General features: G+C 31.4%; 2 protein-coding genes across 2 annotated transcripts; both read right to left on the reverse strand.

The window, feature by feature from the left end:
* Nucleotides 1-5,971: 5,971 nt before the first annotated feature.
* On the reverse strand, nucleotides 5,972-11,541 carry LOC119835561 (N(G),N(G)-dimethylarginine dimethylaminohydrolase 1). Its single transcript, XM_038360467.1, has 5 exons — nucleotides 10,968-11,541; nucleotides 9,265-9,367; nucleotides 8,508-8,605; nucleotides 7,378-7,605; nucleotides 5,972-6,911 (listed from the first exon to the last, which is right to left on the reverse strand). Exons 1-5 carry the CDS (start codon nucleotides 11,226-11,228, stop codon nucleotides 6,804-6,806), a joined length of 798 nt encoding a protein of 265 aa, XP_038216395.1. The 5' UTR covers nucleotides 11,229-11,541; the 3' UTR covers nucleotides 5,972-6,803.
* Nucleotides 11,542-17,004: 5,463 nt separating this feature from the next.
* On the reverse strand, nucleotides 17,005-18,836 carry LOC119835905 (transcription initiation factor TFIID subunit 7-like). Its single transcript, XM_038361013.1, has one exon. The coding sequence runs from the start codon at nucleotides 18,265-18,267 to the stop codon at nucleotides 17,068-17,070; it is 1,200 nt and encodes a 399-aa protein (XP_038216941.1). The 5' UTR covers nucleotides 18,268-18,836; the 3' UTR covers nucleotides 17,005-17,067.
* Nucleotides 18,837-18,925: the final 89 nt, after the last annotated feature.

An 18,925-nucleotide genomic window follows, 5' to 3' on the forward strand; every position in this document is an offset into this window, starting at 1 on the left:
TATTAAACCATTATTCCAAGAATACATTAAAATGGATTCACGAAATTTCTTTGGAGTCTTAGTTATACCTATCATACAAAATGATTCATTTAACTTTTTGATAATTAACGAACTAGATAGCTAATGTGGTGCGATTGCGATGCAAGCCTGGTGGCAAATAAACGGAGGACCGGACAGGTCAAAGATAGGCGGAGTCTCAGTAACAGGGTTCCGGTTATACCCCTTGGGGAGAAGCCCCTTTAGAGAGACGGGAATACACTTTGGAGACCTCTAAAAATTAAATGAAACGATCATCTTTTTTTTTGTTTTATATTCGCAATTCATATGTACATATACTTTTTTGCATTGTTTTGTTTGCTGACTAAAGAGTACCAAAAGATTACCCCGATCTATCCTGCTTACTTATTGGGTTATATTATCCGTGGGTTACTTATTGCTTCTATGGCACTTAATGACAACTGATTTCCAGAGGTGACATGTGTCTTATATACAAAATAAGTACTCAGTAGGTCCTCGATTAGGAAATAATTTTATACCATATGCGACTAGCATTGCATATAATATCTTCCCTATCTTCATTCAAAGCGAAGATTCTAGAGCCAAGGCCCTAACACTTCTCCTAATAATGTCTTATGAAGTTGTCAATACACTTGCGGCTTACATTGTACCTCCTTATGAGCAACCTGTTTCGTTCGTAGACTTTTCAAGCAAATCTCGACTTAATAGGTGACCCAATTAGCTACATTTTCTATGTTTCCCGAGGTGATATGGCGCGGATTCATTAAAACCTTAAGGTGCCTTAGGTATTCATTGTATTTGAAGTACTTATGACTGCTTTGTGAAATGTTATTTAAGTTTTGCGTTTTTAATTTCGAAATGCATGCTGTTAACACATTTTTACACGTTTGTAAACTTTTAGAAATCATTAACATGACCAGAAAATATGAATATAAATAGCTACTTACCTACATCTTTCTCTTAGTCCAATTCTGTTAACCAAATACTTAGATCGGGAAGTTTATTTTTCATGTCAGTTATATGATACTTAAGTGTAGTAAAAAAACACAACACATATTAGGTTTAGAGGCATTACACAACTCATACCGAGTTGTGTAATGCCTGTAAACAAAGTTAGGTATTACACAATTTTTAATTTGCAATATCATTATGTTTTATCGGACAAAAAATACATTTGAAAGGTATCTTACTGCATTATTTTCACAATAACACGCATTGTTTTAAATATTTTTTTATCATAATCTTCATCGCCACACGCACACGCCCAAAGGGGTTTACCTAACCTAACGCAAACCTTTTACGATTAAAAAAAACACGCCCGACGCTGGTATTCATTTCAGCCATTTGAATAATCCTTCAAAAGTATACAAATGCAGCAAATGTTGATCTAGACCCGACTTATTTAATAAAAGAAGCGTTACAATGTAGGTAGGTTATTTAGGAGGTTATTCTTTCTTCATTTTTATTTATGAAGTTAAAATTAACATAAATAAAAAAATAACAAAACATTTAAAATAACAACAGCAATACTATGTCAATTATTATATTTACAAGTAATTAATTAAGTTTGATATACTAATAAAAGGATTGTTTAATGATTTCATAAACATTTCATCTAAGCCAAGCTAGCCATTTTCTATTTCTAATTCTTAAAAAAAGGGGGACATATATTTATGCGCCCATTTCTGATCGAATCATAATTATAACAGATAGACAAATTTCATAGTAAGAAGGAAATTACATCCTAGTGTTTGAAATTGTAGCCATTTACGTCATAAGAAAAATTATATTCAATAATCACGTCATGTATTTATTTACCTTTTATGCTACGACGAGACTGGTTTAGGTTATTTTTATAAAAAAAAAATAACAAAATGAGAATTTGAGGAGAATTATAAAAAAAATAATTCTCCGTTTTTAAATTTTATTAGATGTGTTTTATTTACTATCAGGGCGATGCTTCTCTCTTTGGCTTTGTCCCTGAATTACACCCATACTTAGACTTAATCTAATAATGATTTAAATACATCAGGTCTTCGTTTAAATATACATAAAACCTATGTAATTAATAACATAGCTAGGGATAAAATAAAACAAAGTTTACACTCCGGCTTTTTATTGGGCACTACCATACATCCATTATCATAATTAAATCGAGATTCATGACATCGCTAAGTTTATTGTAAACATGTCGAGATATTCCAAGTGAATGTTTGTTTCATAGCAATTTACGTAATCTCGTAGCAATATACCGATCCGCTTTAATCAGATCGATTAAAACTACTATTAATTTATTGACAAATTTTATTATACAGTACACAAAATAAATATTCAACTAAAAACTAAACCACTTTCAAATCGTCAGAACTAGACCAAATTTAATCATCAAAATACCGAGTAAAATGTTACGTGGTAACAAACACGAAAACACATTACAATTAAGAATCACTATTTTAAGACGGTAATAAAAAATATTGATACTTTTTCCTGCTTATAAAACACTAATATTTTGTAAAGTTCTTTACTAAGTCAAAACAATGGCGATAGGGCAAAAGAGAAAGATGAAAACACATTACACGTTTACGAATTCGAAATAGTTTGAGAATAATATTTCAAGAAATCAGATAAATCGTATAAATTGTCTTAATAAAAAGTAAGTCTGTAGGGCAAATATTTGATTTCACATAAAATAATGGATTCTAGAATCTATTAAATAGATACAAATCCCACAAACATTCACTTAGAAGCACTGCCTATACAAAATTTAACGATACAATAAATAGGTTTAATATTAAAAACGTCGATATATCGATTACTATAATACTAATATTACAGGGGAATGCTAATAAATACTTATTTGTGCATAATTAATATGTGGGTAAGCTCACAGCTATATTGTGCGAAGATTATATAACTTATACAATTTTATTTAACCTACATACATAAATAATGTATAATTAATAAATAGCAGAAGTACTAATTCAAGTTTTTGGTTGTAATATATTTTAAAAATGCTAAATATTCGATAAAAACTTTATATAGAGGATAACACGACAATAAATATTTTTAATTGGATAATCTAATTTCTACTTCTACTTACAATCAGGTATCTCTCAGCTTCTTATTATTTTATTCAAATCTCCTTAAAATGATCAACATAATATAAGGCAAACAAATTTATCAGAAGCGATACAGTTATATAATATATACTCAGCGAAGCCGTTTATTTCCATTTAAAATGTATTGAAACATCGTCAAGATTATATACTACAAGCGGCATATTTAAAAAAATATAAATTGGTCATCACACGCACGCAATACGCAGAACTACTTTCATTATATTGTATGAAGTTTCACATTTTACGAACGATATTACGTAAAATACCTACGAGTTATTTATTTACGTGCGTGTCCTTGAATTGAATAAACGAAAAATAATATACACATTTAAATAGTCGGAGTTCGCAATTCAATCTTCAAAGTTTTAAATACAGAACATAAAATACAGATGTATCACATATTCGCTGTGTATGTATGGAAGTTTGTAAAAAAGCAAAATTTATCGTTAACAATATCGAAAACATTTTAATTCAACAACATATTACTCTTGATCGAATATTTTGTTTCTTCTAGGTGTTTAATATATTTTAAAAACACTTCATTCACTACACTAATATTTACTTGTATAAGCAATAGTGTAAAAACTGTTGAATATATTATAAAAATGGCGGAGTGTTTTTAAAAAATTCTAAACAAAATTCTCTTCTATAGATTGCATCACGAAATTGAAAAATCCTGTATAGAAGACATATGAAATCTTCAATTATGCACACACATTCGTGTAAGCACTGAAAATTTTGTTAAATATAAAGCTACATATTAATAACAATAAAATCACAATATAATTGTGTGTCCACACAGAACCAATGAAAATCGTATACATACACACCCGGTGTGGACGTAGCATATCACACATACACACATAAAATTATATACTTAAGACAACCTAAAGGAGTATGCATTTAAATACAAATAATAATTAATAAATAAGAATACTTTGTACTACAGACGATTAAGTATCATTAATGTATTACAATAATATAAATACATAGTTTTTTGCTTTGCAAAATAAAGTAACAAAAAGTATAGTTTTCATGCAATAACACATACATAATGACAATATACTATATTATGAGATTAGAGAGAGATTATGAATAGAAGAGAAGACCGCGGTATCCTTTCTGTCTCTCTACGCGAGTGATCATCTTAAATTGCGACGAAAGAAAAGAAATAACAACCTATCGCCATCTTCTCCTTCTAAACGTCACGTTCCTACTTACAGGGATGTCATACCTGCTATATTTTTACATAAAATATGCATATATAAGGGTTTTATAAATAGTTTAGGTATAACACGCGACACCAGAGATTCTTATGTCGAGTTTTAACTAACATTTACTTTTAGAATACCGTTTGTCATATTAATGTTTTATATTGATAGATTTTATCCAACATATATTAATAAATTTCATCAATTACCGTCAATACTTTGTCTACTTTTACAATATAAGGTGAGAAGCATTACATATCCAATGATATAATTAATATTGAGAGACATTTTAATATTTACCGCGTATTGGCATTAGTTTTAAATGGTGAACCTAAACCTATCCAGTACTAATAAAAATGTGTCAAAACACATTTATTTCAAAGAACGTAACACACAATTCTTTATAATACTTAAAATGCACCTATTTATAACTGGATCCATGAATATGATGTTTTATAAACAAAAAAGTTTCACAAAAAATATCCAAGCGACGTTGTTTAAAACATTTATAGAAATTAACACCTTATCTCGTTAATGTAATGTTCAAAATCTATTGAAACTGATTTTGAGTTTGGGGTGACAGATTTTTACTGCGAACAAATTTTTGAGCGTTATGGCAAGTCTTCTTATAGTATTAATTGTACATCAAGTACTAAAATTCACCTTTTTATATTAATTTATTTATTTATATATAACTAAGCGATCGTCAAGCAATATAAAAAGTGTAAAGTCAATTAAGAGTTTACATAAAATCAATACTCTGTACTCAATACCATCGAATACAAGTCAATATTATACGCTAAGGCTATTCAAAATATTCGATAAACATTATAATATAAAATAAATAAAAGATAACCGATTCTAACCTAACATAATATACTAAACTCACAAAAGGAAAACATAAATTATTGTAAACAATATAACAGATAACAAATGTTTGTGCTTATAATAACGTACGGTCATGAAAAGTAATTATCTTTTTCCTTGAACAATACAAATTCTAGAGAATATAAACACTAATTAGCATGCTTTGCATAAACATTGCAGTTTGTCATTAGTAGAGGACATTTTTGACTACTTCGAACTTGATAAATGTATATTTTTTGACTACTACTACTATATTTTTTGACTACTAATATAAGAGTTGAAACTATTGTCAAAGTAATTCCGTTCTCGAGTATTACGTATAGCAATGCAATTCGGCGACTAATTTTAATATATTAGATTTAAAAATGTCCTCTGTCAAGCAGAGATTCTACATAACTACAAAAGTATCAAACAATAAATCCGTAGATCATACAAAAAACTTTGCAACAGTTATAAATAACACACACCTTCTATATTTTTCACGAACCGTACCCAAAAATAAAGGAAAAATAAATTACTTATAGGACCTTTTTTCAATGTTCAGTCTTAACGTTAGGGAATGGATAATATACATCTATGAGGTATGAGGTTTGTCTATTTGTTTATGATAAATATGTCATATGTTATAAAATATAATAAACATTGGCGTTTAGATAGATGTGGGAAAATCGCATTGATTCTTGTATCTATGAGGGAAAACTCACGTATTTGAGGGAAAGAATCGCTCCTACATTTACATGCTCATACTTTTTTTTATAAAGAAAATATAAAGAAGTCTTTCGTTTTGTCTTTTCACATAAATGCATGGAAGTATGAAGTGATTGGAATTCACATCTACGACACAATATCGCAAGATCAGATTAGTATTAAAGGCGTACAATAATATAAATAAACTGAACCAAATTTTTATATATCTAGTAGACATATTATATTACAATATATGTGAAAATGCCAATATTATCTACTGACAGGACAATTTTACGTAGTTTCTATTTTAATCAATTTCTGAATAGCAAAAGCCATGTCTTTGAAAATCAGAATATCGAGCATATTCTATTTAAGTCCTTCCGAAATATTTCAAAAAATTCAGCGATGATTAGATTTTTGTTACGACACTAACAATAAATATTATCTCCTCCACAATTTCTCCGTTACATTTATGTAATAATATCATGGAATATATTTCTATGTCACAAATTGTAAGATAACATCTGAACACAATAACATATTAGCCTTATCGTATTGCACGCTCTCTTATTAATTTTCGTGTCGACTGATTTCTCTTATTAAGATTTTTTACTCCACATATCAAGAATTGAAAAAAAAAACGAGGAAGGAAACTATTTATTATAAAGTAAGTTTTTAGAATTACTTTGTTAAGTTATTGTATACCAAACTTTTTTCTTGGAATGCATCATATTGTCACATTAGTAAGTTTTCTTCTGTCATTATCTTCATACTGTAAAAACTGCATTTAATCTAGAAATATCGTACTGTATCGTAACTGTATTTGTATATGACGCTCAGTTATTAAGAAAAATCAATCTACATAAAAATGTCAGAAACATCTCAAACCGAGTGGGGGCTCCTACGGCTTCCTGACCAGAAGGCAGCAAGCGCTGAGTCCAGACGAAATCTTCGACAACTCGGAGAAGCAAATCGATCGTCTCGCGAAATCGATTTTTTCACAAAACACCTGAAAATCACATGTCAAATCATGGAAGGTTTAATAATTATCTATTACATAAGATAATCATTTTCATATATTAAATGTTGTAAAATTATGAATTACTAGCTGAGCTGCGCGGTTTCACCCGCGTAAGTCCGTATCCTGTAGGTATATCGGGATAAAAAGTTACCTATATGTTATTCCAGTTGTCCGAAACCGCAGGGCGCAGCTAGTACTAAATATAGTTTAAAAAATTACAAAACTTGATTTAATGATAGAATCAATCAAATTACCTCATTTGCTTGTATACAGAGTATACATTAGGAAATATTAATCCTGACGATCTCAATCAGGAGAATAAGAAATGATTTGATGTATTGCCACTAATCCATGATAAGTGTACAAAATTGTACAATAAATCTGTCCGTTTCAATCGAGTCCAATCGAGTTACACATACAACTGAAGCTAATAAAAACATGTTTAAAAACTAACCTTAAACGACTGCGGTATCTCTTCAATGGCTCTATGAATCAGAGTGCCATTCGCATATAAACAATTGGCTGCTTCATCTTCCGGCACGGTGAGCGTCTGATAAGAGAAAGTTGCCTCTCTCTCCATCCTTTTCAGCAACTCCTTCGCCTCCTTACTCGCAGCTACACAAAGGACATCCGGCCCAGCCACTGTTATGTACTTCTTTAAATGCTGCGACCCTTTGGCTACCTGTATGAACCAATGTTAAATATTGTAAATGCGAAAGTAACTCTGTTTGTCTATCTGTCTCTACTATATCCCTTAACGAGTAAACTGATTTGGTTAAAGTTTGCTAAAGAGATGAGTGGATTTGGTGATGTTTATTCTAAATTAAACTGTTCTCTTTACAACATGTGATCTCTAACACGTTACAACTATGTGGATGCATACAATATGTCTTTCATTTCGAATAATATAGACCACATATCTTTTCCAAACTATGTACCAAGTAAAATTCTGGATAATTCAATATAGTTGCTGTATTGTCCTAAATATCAGCGTATATAAAACGTATTATTGTATACGCTGTAAACTCGCCATAAACATGTTATTTTCTTCGTGGTTTATTGTTCATAAGTGTTTTGTCCCGTCCTCATCCGTCGTACGCTTTTCTCTCTAGATAAGTACCGTCTCGCTTAAGCGAATTGGTCGAGCCGTTCTCTAGTAGTTAGTAGAAAGGACAGGAAGGACGGAAAGGACATGTTGTAAAACTGTTCTTTGTGAGAGCAGAGTAATTCACTTGAGTCAATACAAATTGTGGAGAAAATAGTTATATTAAATGATAACGCAGTGGTGGCTCAGTGGTGAGGACTTAAAATCGACAAGTCGGGGTTCGAGACCAGTCGAGCATGCAGGAAATAAATTGCTTTTTTAATTTATCTGCGCATGTGTAACATCACCACCCCTTAAACGGTGAAGGAAAAACATCGTGAGGAAAGCGGCATGTCCAAGTATCAAAAGTTCGACGACATGTGACATCTACCAACCCGTATTTGGGCAGAGTAGTGGATTATGTCCAGAACCCTCATAGGAGGCCTGTGTCCCAGCAGTGGGGACATATGTGGGCTGATGATGATGAAATGATAACTTACTTTGATGGGTGTGCATGGAAATTCTGGAAAAGCTTCAGCCACCGCTATCGCACCAGCTTCATTGGTTGTTTCACAGATACCCACAAAGAATTCTTGTCCTGTAATATATACAATTAGAGATTAGTTAGACAATTACTGCTCTTACAGTGGTATAAATAATCAACAAAATATGTGAAAGCATTAGTAAATTTAGCATTTAGTTATAAATATACATTCCATCACTAACTAGAGTATTTGTAACTTGATTATCCTTCGAGTGAAGTTTAATTGAATCACTACATAGTATAAAACAAAGCTCATTCTCTGCCTATCTATCTCTCTATGTATGCCAAAATTTTTTAAAGCTATACATCGGCTTTGATAGGATTTTTTAGGACAGTTTATTTGTATAATAACATCTTTTGAACTACTCCGAATTTAAGACAGAATATTATAAAACCTTACTATTAGTATAATATAACTTTGGGATTATAATCAACAATAATATGATGAATATTACCAACATTGTGATGAAGGATGCTAAGGAGGATCAATATAATTATTAAATAACAAATAATTAATATAAATAAAGCTGATATGTATTAATGTAACACAATCTTAATGTATATAATTTACATGTCATATTGTTTGTCTGCAAAGGACTCCTAAACAAAAACAATTTTAATCAAATTTGCTCACAATGTGCAATTTGATCCAATTTAAAATATAAAAAGTTAGTTATGCAAATGCTGTAATCACTTTAAGAAAGTAAACAAACCTGTAAATAAGACATCTGATCCCATAAGCTTAGCATCAGGATCAGTAACTTCAATCACAGTCTGGCCAAGATCTTTTTCCAATACTTGTTTTAATGCTTTCACCTGGAAACATTATTAGGTCTGTAAGATAGTCAAATATAATAAGAACCAATAAGAACCAATGATTAAATCATCTAATTTGATAAAAATATTTTTTTTATTTACAACCCAAGACAACCTTTAAAGTTATAAAATAACTGCCCACTCAAGGCTAATTTTGTCCCTTGATAAAATTTTACATAATATATTAATTCAATATTAATATCAACTAATTATTGCATTGAGCCTTAAATAAATTATATTTTGAAAGATTCAATTTAAATTAATTATTGCTAGCTTTTCACCCAAGGCTTTGCACAACACTTCTTTTGTTAAAGGAAATTGGGCAATGAGATGTTTCACTAATGTACAAAGGAGCATATGCTTTCCTAGCCTCCAACTATTGCAAAGTGTAACAAAAATCAAACATGCTTTTGATTAATAATAATATAATATAATAAATAGCAAGTAAAGAATAATATTACTTGACAACATCGTGGCTAAGTTTTGAGGAAAATTGCTGCCAAAATCCTAATTCTATTTATAATAATACAAGAAAGGAATAATTCATCTGTAACTTACTCTATAAAAGGGGATTCTAAAAAAATCATTAAAATATTTGACAACGAAAAATATTGTTATCAGGGAAAACAAATTGAACAGGAAATATTTAAAGATTATGATATAAAATGAATAACATAATTATGATTATAAGTACCTAAACTCCTATAATATTACTATATGTAGTATATTATATCCACTATTATCCTTAATCTTAATATACATAAATTATGTGTCACATTGTTTGTCCATGATGGAATCCTAAATTATTTGACCAATTTTAATCAAAATTTGCACACCAAGTGCAATTTGTTCTAACTTACAAGAGAGGATAGTTTATATAATTTCAATTACAATAAATGACTACCTGGGCGGAGACATAGCGTGCAGCTAGTTTTAATATAGTTAGTACTAGCAAGAGATTCATATGACACCAGTTGCCAATTATATCAATTAACAAAAATTAGGTTAATAAAATGTCAAGGTACAAATAGATAATAGGTGACTAACATAAGAGTTTATTAGGCAACCTCAATAAATGAAAATTTTACTCAAATACAATGCTCTTGACAGATTGTTATTCATTACATTCATTGTCCATTGCTTCTAATTTCAGCGTGGTAATATTATTAACACTACAATAAAATTAAAAAATTTTTCTATTTATTTCAAGTGAATAATAAATATAGACCATCCACCATCACCATCATGCATGCTGGTTAATCAAAACAGAGACTATATATAAACTATAGATTGTAACTAGTATGAATCCTTTCAGGAAGAAGAATATTGGTTCAAAGCACTTAATCTGGAATGTGGAATGTTCACCATATGGACCACCATATGGATCACCATATGCAGGATATATAGGATAGATCCTAGGCATCAGCCTAGGATCTGTACAACTCTAAGCGAGGAAAAACAGGATAGTCAATATTTAAATTATGAATCTTTTTCTAGTAGTGACACAAGTATCCTGTTTTACTTATAGGTAGCTGTCATAACCAATCAACAGTAAAAATCAGAGAGCGAATTTGCCTAGATATAAAAACATATTACTCACTGCATGTCCATCTTCGGGCTTCTGTTTCGACAATAACGCTATTCCGTGGCATACTAAGGCCAGATCTTCAAGTACTACATTTTCCGGGAACGAAGAACCCGTGTCCACTTCAACAATTTCTAAATTAAGTTCACTCAATAGCCTGACATAGCAATCGTGTTGGCGCCGTGAGTCCTTAAAATCGGCTCCATCTACTTTCCGAATTGTGTTCGTTACTTTGCTGATTATAGCATGAGTATACTCGTGCATCTTGAAATCCATTTTAGATCACAATTACTGAAGGACAATTTCTTACTCGAATTTATAATTTAAGTAAAGCTAAATCATATAGATAAATTCTGTTTTAGGTAAAGAATTTTATAATTATTACGAGATTTTAATAATTTTTCTATACAATTTTTCTACAGAATAAATTTCCAATTAGTGTGTCTTTTTTAAACGTTATTAACAATCTGTATCACATTAATATGCCGATAAAACACACAGAGCAAGTAGAGGAAAACGTTTTCATACAGGTCTCCGAAATCACAACATTTCAAGTTTCAAGCCATCGTATTCATATTTCATAGATGATAGAGTACTATAGCAGTCTCAAGTCTCAACTCTCATGTCTGTGTTCATAGTGATAAATATTATTTGGCATAGATAAAATATGATTTGTAATAAATCATGAAAATCGGAATTGTAGTAGATAGAATGTAATTTGTCTTTACAAATCGGAGCAGCAGTTCCTAAGATTGTCGCGTTCAAACAAACAAACTCTTCAGCTTTGTAATATTAGTATAGATTTAGAGGCTATGACGATGGATGGAACTGGATGGAGGAAGATGAAATGGCTTTAAGCCCTATGGATGATTATATGGTACGCTATAAAAAAACACTCCACACGGCTTTTTTCAACTATGCGTACAATAAAATAAAGATATATAAAAATAATGCTTCATAAAACTTTAATATGTACACTGCTATTTTAGTTGATAATATACAATTATAATAAAGACAGATTCATCATTAGATAAAACGTTTTTAGCGTTATTTCTTTAATAAACCTTTATTCGTATTTGAGATTTACGAGATTTACAAATCCAAAGCGAATATAGATAGTTAGGTAGGTGTAATTAATAGTACTTGTTAAGTAGGTAACTATGGTTACGCTATAGTGTACATTATGCATTATTTAGACAGATATTAGTTACTACCAACTATAGTCTGTAACGCGGCAAAACGAGATGGCAATGTATTATACAAATAAATTATAAAGCTCATAGTTATGTAAATTTTGTAACAAGTCAGTATGCTTCCGAAAATGGCAGGATTAAGCCGCCATCGATATTGAAAATAAGTGCACACATATATCAGAGCTAATTGTACTATATAGTTCAGGAATTATACATAGACACATATCCGGGCCTGGGGTGTCTTGCTTGGATGGTTTTCTATGTGTACTGTCAAGGGTTGTCAAAATTAACTAGACCCCTCGATCGATCCGCCGGGATGTTGACAAATAAAGGTTGCACCGATACACCCCTTCCCGACCTTCACTCCTCCTGGAAAAAATCTATAAATTCAGTGCTCAACTTACATTCATCAGGTTGCAACGCCTGTGCAGTGAAAAATTAATTGGAAAAGGGACATCATGGATACTCTTCCAACTGAGATCTTAATGCAAATTTTCGGCCCTTTAACACCAAGCGAGCTATTTGCGTGCAGAATTACATGCGTCCGTTGGAAAAATGTGATTGACGGCATCTTATGTAATGAGGAAATCTGGAAAAAATTTTGCGCAACTGATTTCCCAACCATGAGTCAGATCGCCCGGTACAAGTCGAAGCAAACTTTGCATTGGAGAAACATATACCGATCTTTGACTTTGTGGTCTCGTCTGGAATTTGCTCAGGAGATAAGAGATGAGTTCGCCCCCGCCTCAGTCCCGCGCGAGGAGATACAAGATTTCCAGATTCTCAAGAACGGAACCATAGGTGTCCACACACGCAGCGGCGTTAGATACTACGACGTAATTTCCACCAGAGCTTTGAACGAGCCACTTGTTCCTGGCAACTACCTGAAGTACATGGAAAATGAGTATGCAACCTTATTTATGTGTTCCAATTTTCATTTGATTATCATGCGTAAGGTGCCACAGCGCACCCATATCACATATGAAGATGTGAAAATGTTCACATTTCATAATAACGATGTCTATTTTGTCAATATGAATGATGATCTTGTTTATTTTGACTTGAACGATGTGGATTTAGAATGCTCTCTTGTGCATCGCTTTCCAAATGAGATTATTTCTATCGCTTTTCAGAACAACAATCTGAATGTTCTTTGCAATGATAAATTTATCTACTCTGTTGTCAATAAACAGCTCGTCTTGCAAAGTAACATTGTATTTTTCCCCAACATGCTGGATGAGTTTCACAAATACAACTTGTTAGATCATCTTGATTGGCGAATTTGCTTTGAGTGGATGGCACTGCTGCACCACCCAATACCTCAGGGCCCCCTGAGAGATATTATCACTATCCGCACATATGGGGACATATTCTTTGTGGGAACAAATTGGGGTGTTCTTCGCATCTACTATAAACCATACATCAACGATCAACTTGATTTGTTCAACTGCGACCCCGTTAAGCAGTACAACTTTATGGAACCTTACGAATGCCCAGTGCTCAGTACAAGCCCTATCATTCAGATTGATGTTGTTGAGATTGTAGATGGTCACATTGTGATCGTGGCAATGCCAAAAAAATTGGCAGTTCTGAAATTCAAACATGACTTTGAATAAGTTATTGTTTGTTCTCAAATCTTTCAATAGAGCTTGTAAGAGCTTATGTATTTAAGAGATTTAAGACTCAAATGAAAATACTCACAGCTTTATTAATTTATTATTTAGATATTTTACAAAATGTTTTATTATATACTTAAACTTTATTAATTTATTTACTGACCCAAAATGGTTGTTTATTCTTATTCTATTAATTTATATTCTCTGCGGGAACGCACAAATTTTACAACGATCTCATTATTAAATGTTTATGTGTAGTACCCAAATGAAAAAAAAATGTAGTAGTGTAGGTAGATGATTGATGTTATTCCATTATTTAACTTTATTATGCCATATAATATGTACCTATCATGATTAAATCATTTATTTAAGCTTTGATATGATCATTCCTTATTTATCTTATAAAGAATAATTATTGTATAACTTAATGTAAAATGTAACTTGATGTTAACATTCTAGTCATATTATACATGTAATGTTAATTATATAAATGTTTTTAAAATAATTAATATGGGGCATTCAAAATCAAAGGGAAGAGATGATCTTTATCACAAACTTATTTACAAACATAAAGATAAAGTCATCTTCAAATGAGGCCTAATGGGGCCTAATTAGGCATTCGTTTGAATGGGATCCTGCTAGTGCGGAATATTGTGATATGAATACAGGTTCGGATAATAAAGGTAAAAGAATCAGAATGATATAATTTTCTTAGAAAAAAAAAATCTTTTTCTACTTCCTATTCGATAGTTCATTATTTTATACTTGATCATAGTATGGTTTATACTCTATAAATATTTGGTAAATGATAATTTATACAAACTACTTTTACATTTAGATTATTTAGTCAAACTGTAAATTTACCTATAATTAGTTTTTATAATACAAGTTTATCTTTTGATATCCTGATTATATTTTATTGATCTCTTTTAGCTATAAGTCTAAAACTATTTATATTAATTGTAAGATTTCGAGTTTTGGTCCATAACTGCAGCTTTATGGTTTTTAAACGTATATGTAGATACACCTACCCTATATGAATATAAAATTTTAAAATTATCTTATAAATAATGGTGCTGCATAAGGTATTTTTCAAAAGTGAGTGCAAGTAGTTTGTTGCTTTGGATCCCAAAACATTCCATCGAGAAATAATATCACATCATTTAAGGACCCATTGGTGGGCCCCAAATTTGTATGTGAATTCATCTAATGCCAAAAATTGTACTTTACATACATAGATGATTCTATTATGTTATATTACCCATTTAAATATAGAATTGTAGTGTTTAAGTGATTCGATGTTATTGATAAACTAAATGTATCTCAATGTATTAAAAATACAGTGTTACATTCTACTGTCTTTTAAGTAGGTATGCCATTATTGTATTGAAATTGGCTTCGTATTGATATTGTGTATATTATATCTCTGTCCGGATATATTATGCAACTAATGTATACCATGTGACTATGTTTTTGAAAAATAAATTGATGTGGACAATATCTTGTTTTACTTTTCATTAAAAATTTCACTTATGACAGTATAATTACTAGCCTAATGGCTATTATAACAAAAATATTTTGGATTTTCTTGAAGGCCTTTTACAACGCCTGCCTTTCAGGCACACATGAACTAGCATTACATAGACTTCATGAAATGTGCAGATCTATTTGTTCATGTGGATTATGAGACTATCATTAACGTATATCAAGGAATGTATCTAGTCTAAAACAGTCCATAATTGACCCTCAGCCGTGGTCCTTTTCACACAAAATATTACATTAGGTACTGTAACTTCATACTTTAGTTATACCAATTACACATTAATGTGAAAAACGAAGCAAATACCGAACATGCATTTTTTACCATGCTCACACATACGTGTTCGTAATTCGCTTCACTATTCGCCCCTTTTTCGTACCAGGGTGTAAATTCTAGATTATAGTCACGTTAGCTCGCGGTAGCTGTCCTAAAAATATGTCTGATCTTTAAAATATTTAAGATCTAAACCTGAATTGTTATGTTTATCGATTTTCACCTTCATGGGTAATCTATTGAATATTATGTATAGAATATCGTTTTTGAGTTATAAAACACAACAGCAACCTTATACAATTATTATTTTATTTGTTAGTAAACCTAAAAACTGGCTATCATCCACAATTAAGTAGGTACTCATTAGGTTCCCCGTACCTATGTCGAGGCAAGTTTAATAAGCACAAACTTGATGTTTTACACCTCACTGCTGATAATATTATAGATAGGCTTCACTGTATTTCGTCTCCCACCTTCATGTGTACCACCAGTATGAGACAGGTCGTCTACGCAAACAGTAAAAAAATGCCCATGAAGAAGTACCAACATATAAATTTTGTAAAATTTTGTATTAAATACATATTAATAAATAAACTATAAATCATCAAAATATACTACTGTTAACCAATGAAGAGATCCCTTGTCTTCTTGATTACCATACCCCTAATGACATTCACAGCTCATCTAAGTGTTCATGTTCATGTAAGTTCTCATTAATAAAAATTAATCAGAGGGCTCAATGTGAACCATTGAGGACTGACGAAAAACGTCGTAGTTTCGGCTCCATTATCAGATTGACCTAGAACTTCATTAAATAGTGGGGCTTGAAAATAGTTAATAATAATTAATTATCAACCAACTTCTGAACTATATTCATAACTTTCTAAACCGCCTTCAAATTGTCAGAACTAGACCATATTCAAATGAGACCACAAGGGCACCCGGTTTTCACATAAATCCACCACCAGGTTTTAAAGAAAACAAAGAATTATAAACATTAGTTTACCCAGTAATAAGTTATGTAGAACATAACAATCACAAGAATTGATAACCTCCTCCTTTTCTTAAGTTGGTTCAAAATATTATAATACAGATGTTGCCTGTTGTCCCTACGATTTTTATCAGTTCACGTGGGATTGGGAGAAACTCCTTTGGGATGCCATCAACAGATTCTGGATTCCTTATCATAAGTTCCCTGGAATATCTTCTTACAATAGAAGAATCTTCAAATTTGGTTTATAAATCTAAAAAACTAAGTTACCAGTGAACACTCCTACAAATATGTATAATACATTGAATTAACTTACCTCGATTTGCGTCATTAAGTGGGTAAAAACTAAATATAATCAAGTACTTGTACTAATATTGAACAAGTTCTTAGTTGTTAACAAGTTTTTTCATTTAGGACCAAAAAATAAAGTTCCCATATTATGTTAGTAGCATTAACTTTATTACAATCACAATTACAATTATTACGAAGGTGAATGATTCAATTAAATATCCTCGGAAGTTTGCAGAGTAATAAGTCCTTGATATTCCATTTCTTTATACATAATATCTTGATTCAGTGTGTGTAGAGTATCTTGGAAACGTTGTCGCAGGGCTAGATTCTCCATACCAGCAATTTCGTTCTGAGTTCTCTGTCGACGTTGTTTCAATTCCTCAAGTTCAGCTCTGAGTTGCTCGATTCGCACTCCCATATTTTCTTTAGAATCATCTCTAAAGTTATATTCAATTTCCTCTTCTGAAGAATGCTCAAAGGCTTTTTTACTTGTGATAGTTGAAGTCACATTGCGATTGTGATGTTTTGGTATCATGCTGCTGTGGGAGGGTTGAAACATATCAGATTCAAATTCAATTGGAAAGGATCGTTTTTGGTCAACCAATCCAAGCATGAGGCTATTATCAGACATTCTATCATATGTAGAGAAATGGCTATCATCCATTTCTACATTAATGTTCTCGTCTTCTATATCGCTGTCACTGAGAGCTCCTCCAAATATATCTGTAGTTGATATATTTGAAGCAGGCTTTGTAGCGTGTACGGTTTCTTTTTTGGGTTCTTTCTTGGATGCTCGTTCAGCTTTAGGTTTCTTTTCAGCTTTTGATGCCAACTTACTCTCTGCTTTACTTTTTGGATCATCTTCTTCTTGAATAACTTCCCAAGTAACATTAACTGCTTCATTATCTGCTCGTAGTAACCTTTTTACCTCTTTCTCAATTTCTGGGCCTTCTACATACTTTTTTTTTAATGTTTTACGAAATCGACGTTTACGTACATTTTTAGTGGGTGGAGTGACACCATGAGGCCACAAAAATTTCTTATCTACTTTGTATGGATCCTTTTTTTTGTTTTTTGTAGGTGTTTCTTCATCTGTTGGTTGATCTGGTTCCTCCTTGCATATCATCATTTGGCAAATATCGGCTGATTTATAGAAACTCTTATTATCAATTGTTTTAAGTGATTCTATAATTGTTGGCATATCAACAATTTTTGCATGCATTAGCCAATGGTCAAATCGGACTTCTCCATGCCTCATATCGTTTTCAATTTGTATGGTGAGACGGTTTTTAAAATTTTCTCCTGATTTTAGAAGTTCCTTTAGGGCTTTTGTAGGTTCATCAGGTAATCTGAGAATGAATTGTGATTCCAGTTCAGCTGGATATTCCACTTCCCGTTTATCTCTATTCATTGTGAATATTCAGTTCCTTTGTTTCTATATGTCTTTTGCTATTTCGATAGGGATCAATATATTATCGAATTGAACAATGTTTAATGGTTTACATATCTATACTATTTTATACTTTATTAAACCAAAACCTGAATGTTCTAACTATTAATGTATTATGTAGCAATTCTTATGAAATTATTAATAGGTAACAACTTTTAACTTTGCAATTTGCATTCAGAACTCAGATTTCAAAGAGGACGCAGGACGCAGGGCGCAGCCACCCTTAGCACTTTTCCTTTTGACAGTTGACAGACTAGCACCGGGTAAGTATCATGATAAGCACTTTGTTAGTTTGTTCAATATTGTGGTTGTTTATGTCGGATCTCAATATTACTTATGTATGTAACGTTATATTATTAAAACCAATAATTATAAGACAATACGATGTAAGGTTTTAAATTGAGCCTTTTGAATACTATTACTTTACTCGTTCGCCTTTTGTCGTTCGCATGTAATTTTTCTTGCACTATGGAATTGCATATCTAAACTATATTTGATACAAATTATTAGACAATAAATGTTATTTTAATTAAGATTTTTACTTTCTCTCGTGAAAATACCAATTTAAATAATTTATTGAAATTAAAAAAAGCCTTATTATGTAGTCTATGGACTCGTT

This window comes from Zerene cesonia, chromosome Z (assembly GCF_012273895.1).
Source record: "Zerene cesonia ecotype Mississippi chromosome Z, Zerene_cesonia_1.1, whole genome shotgun sequence".
NCBI lineage: Eukaryota > Metazoa > Arthropoda > Insecta > Lepidoptera > Pieridae > Zerene > Zerene cesonia.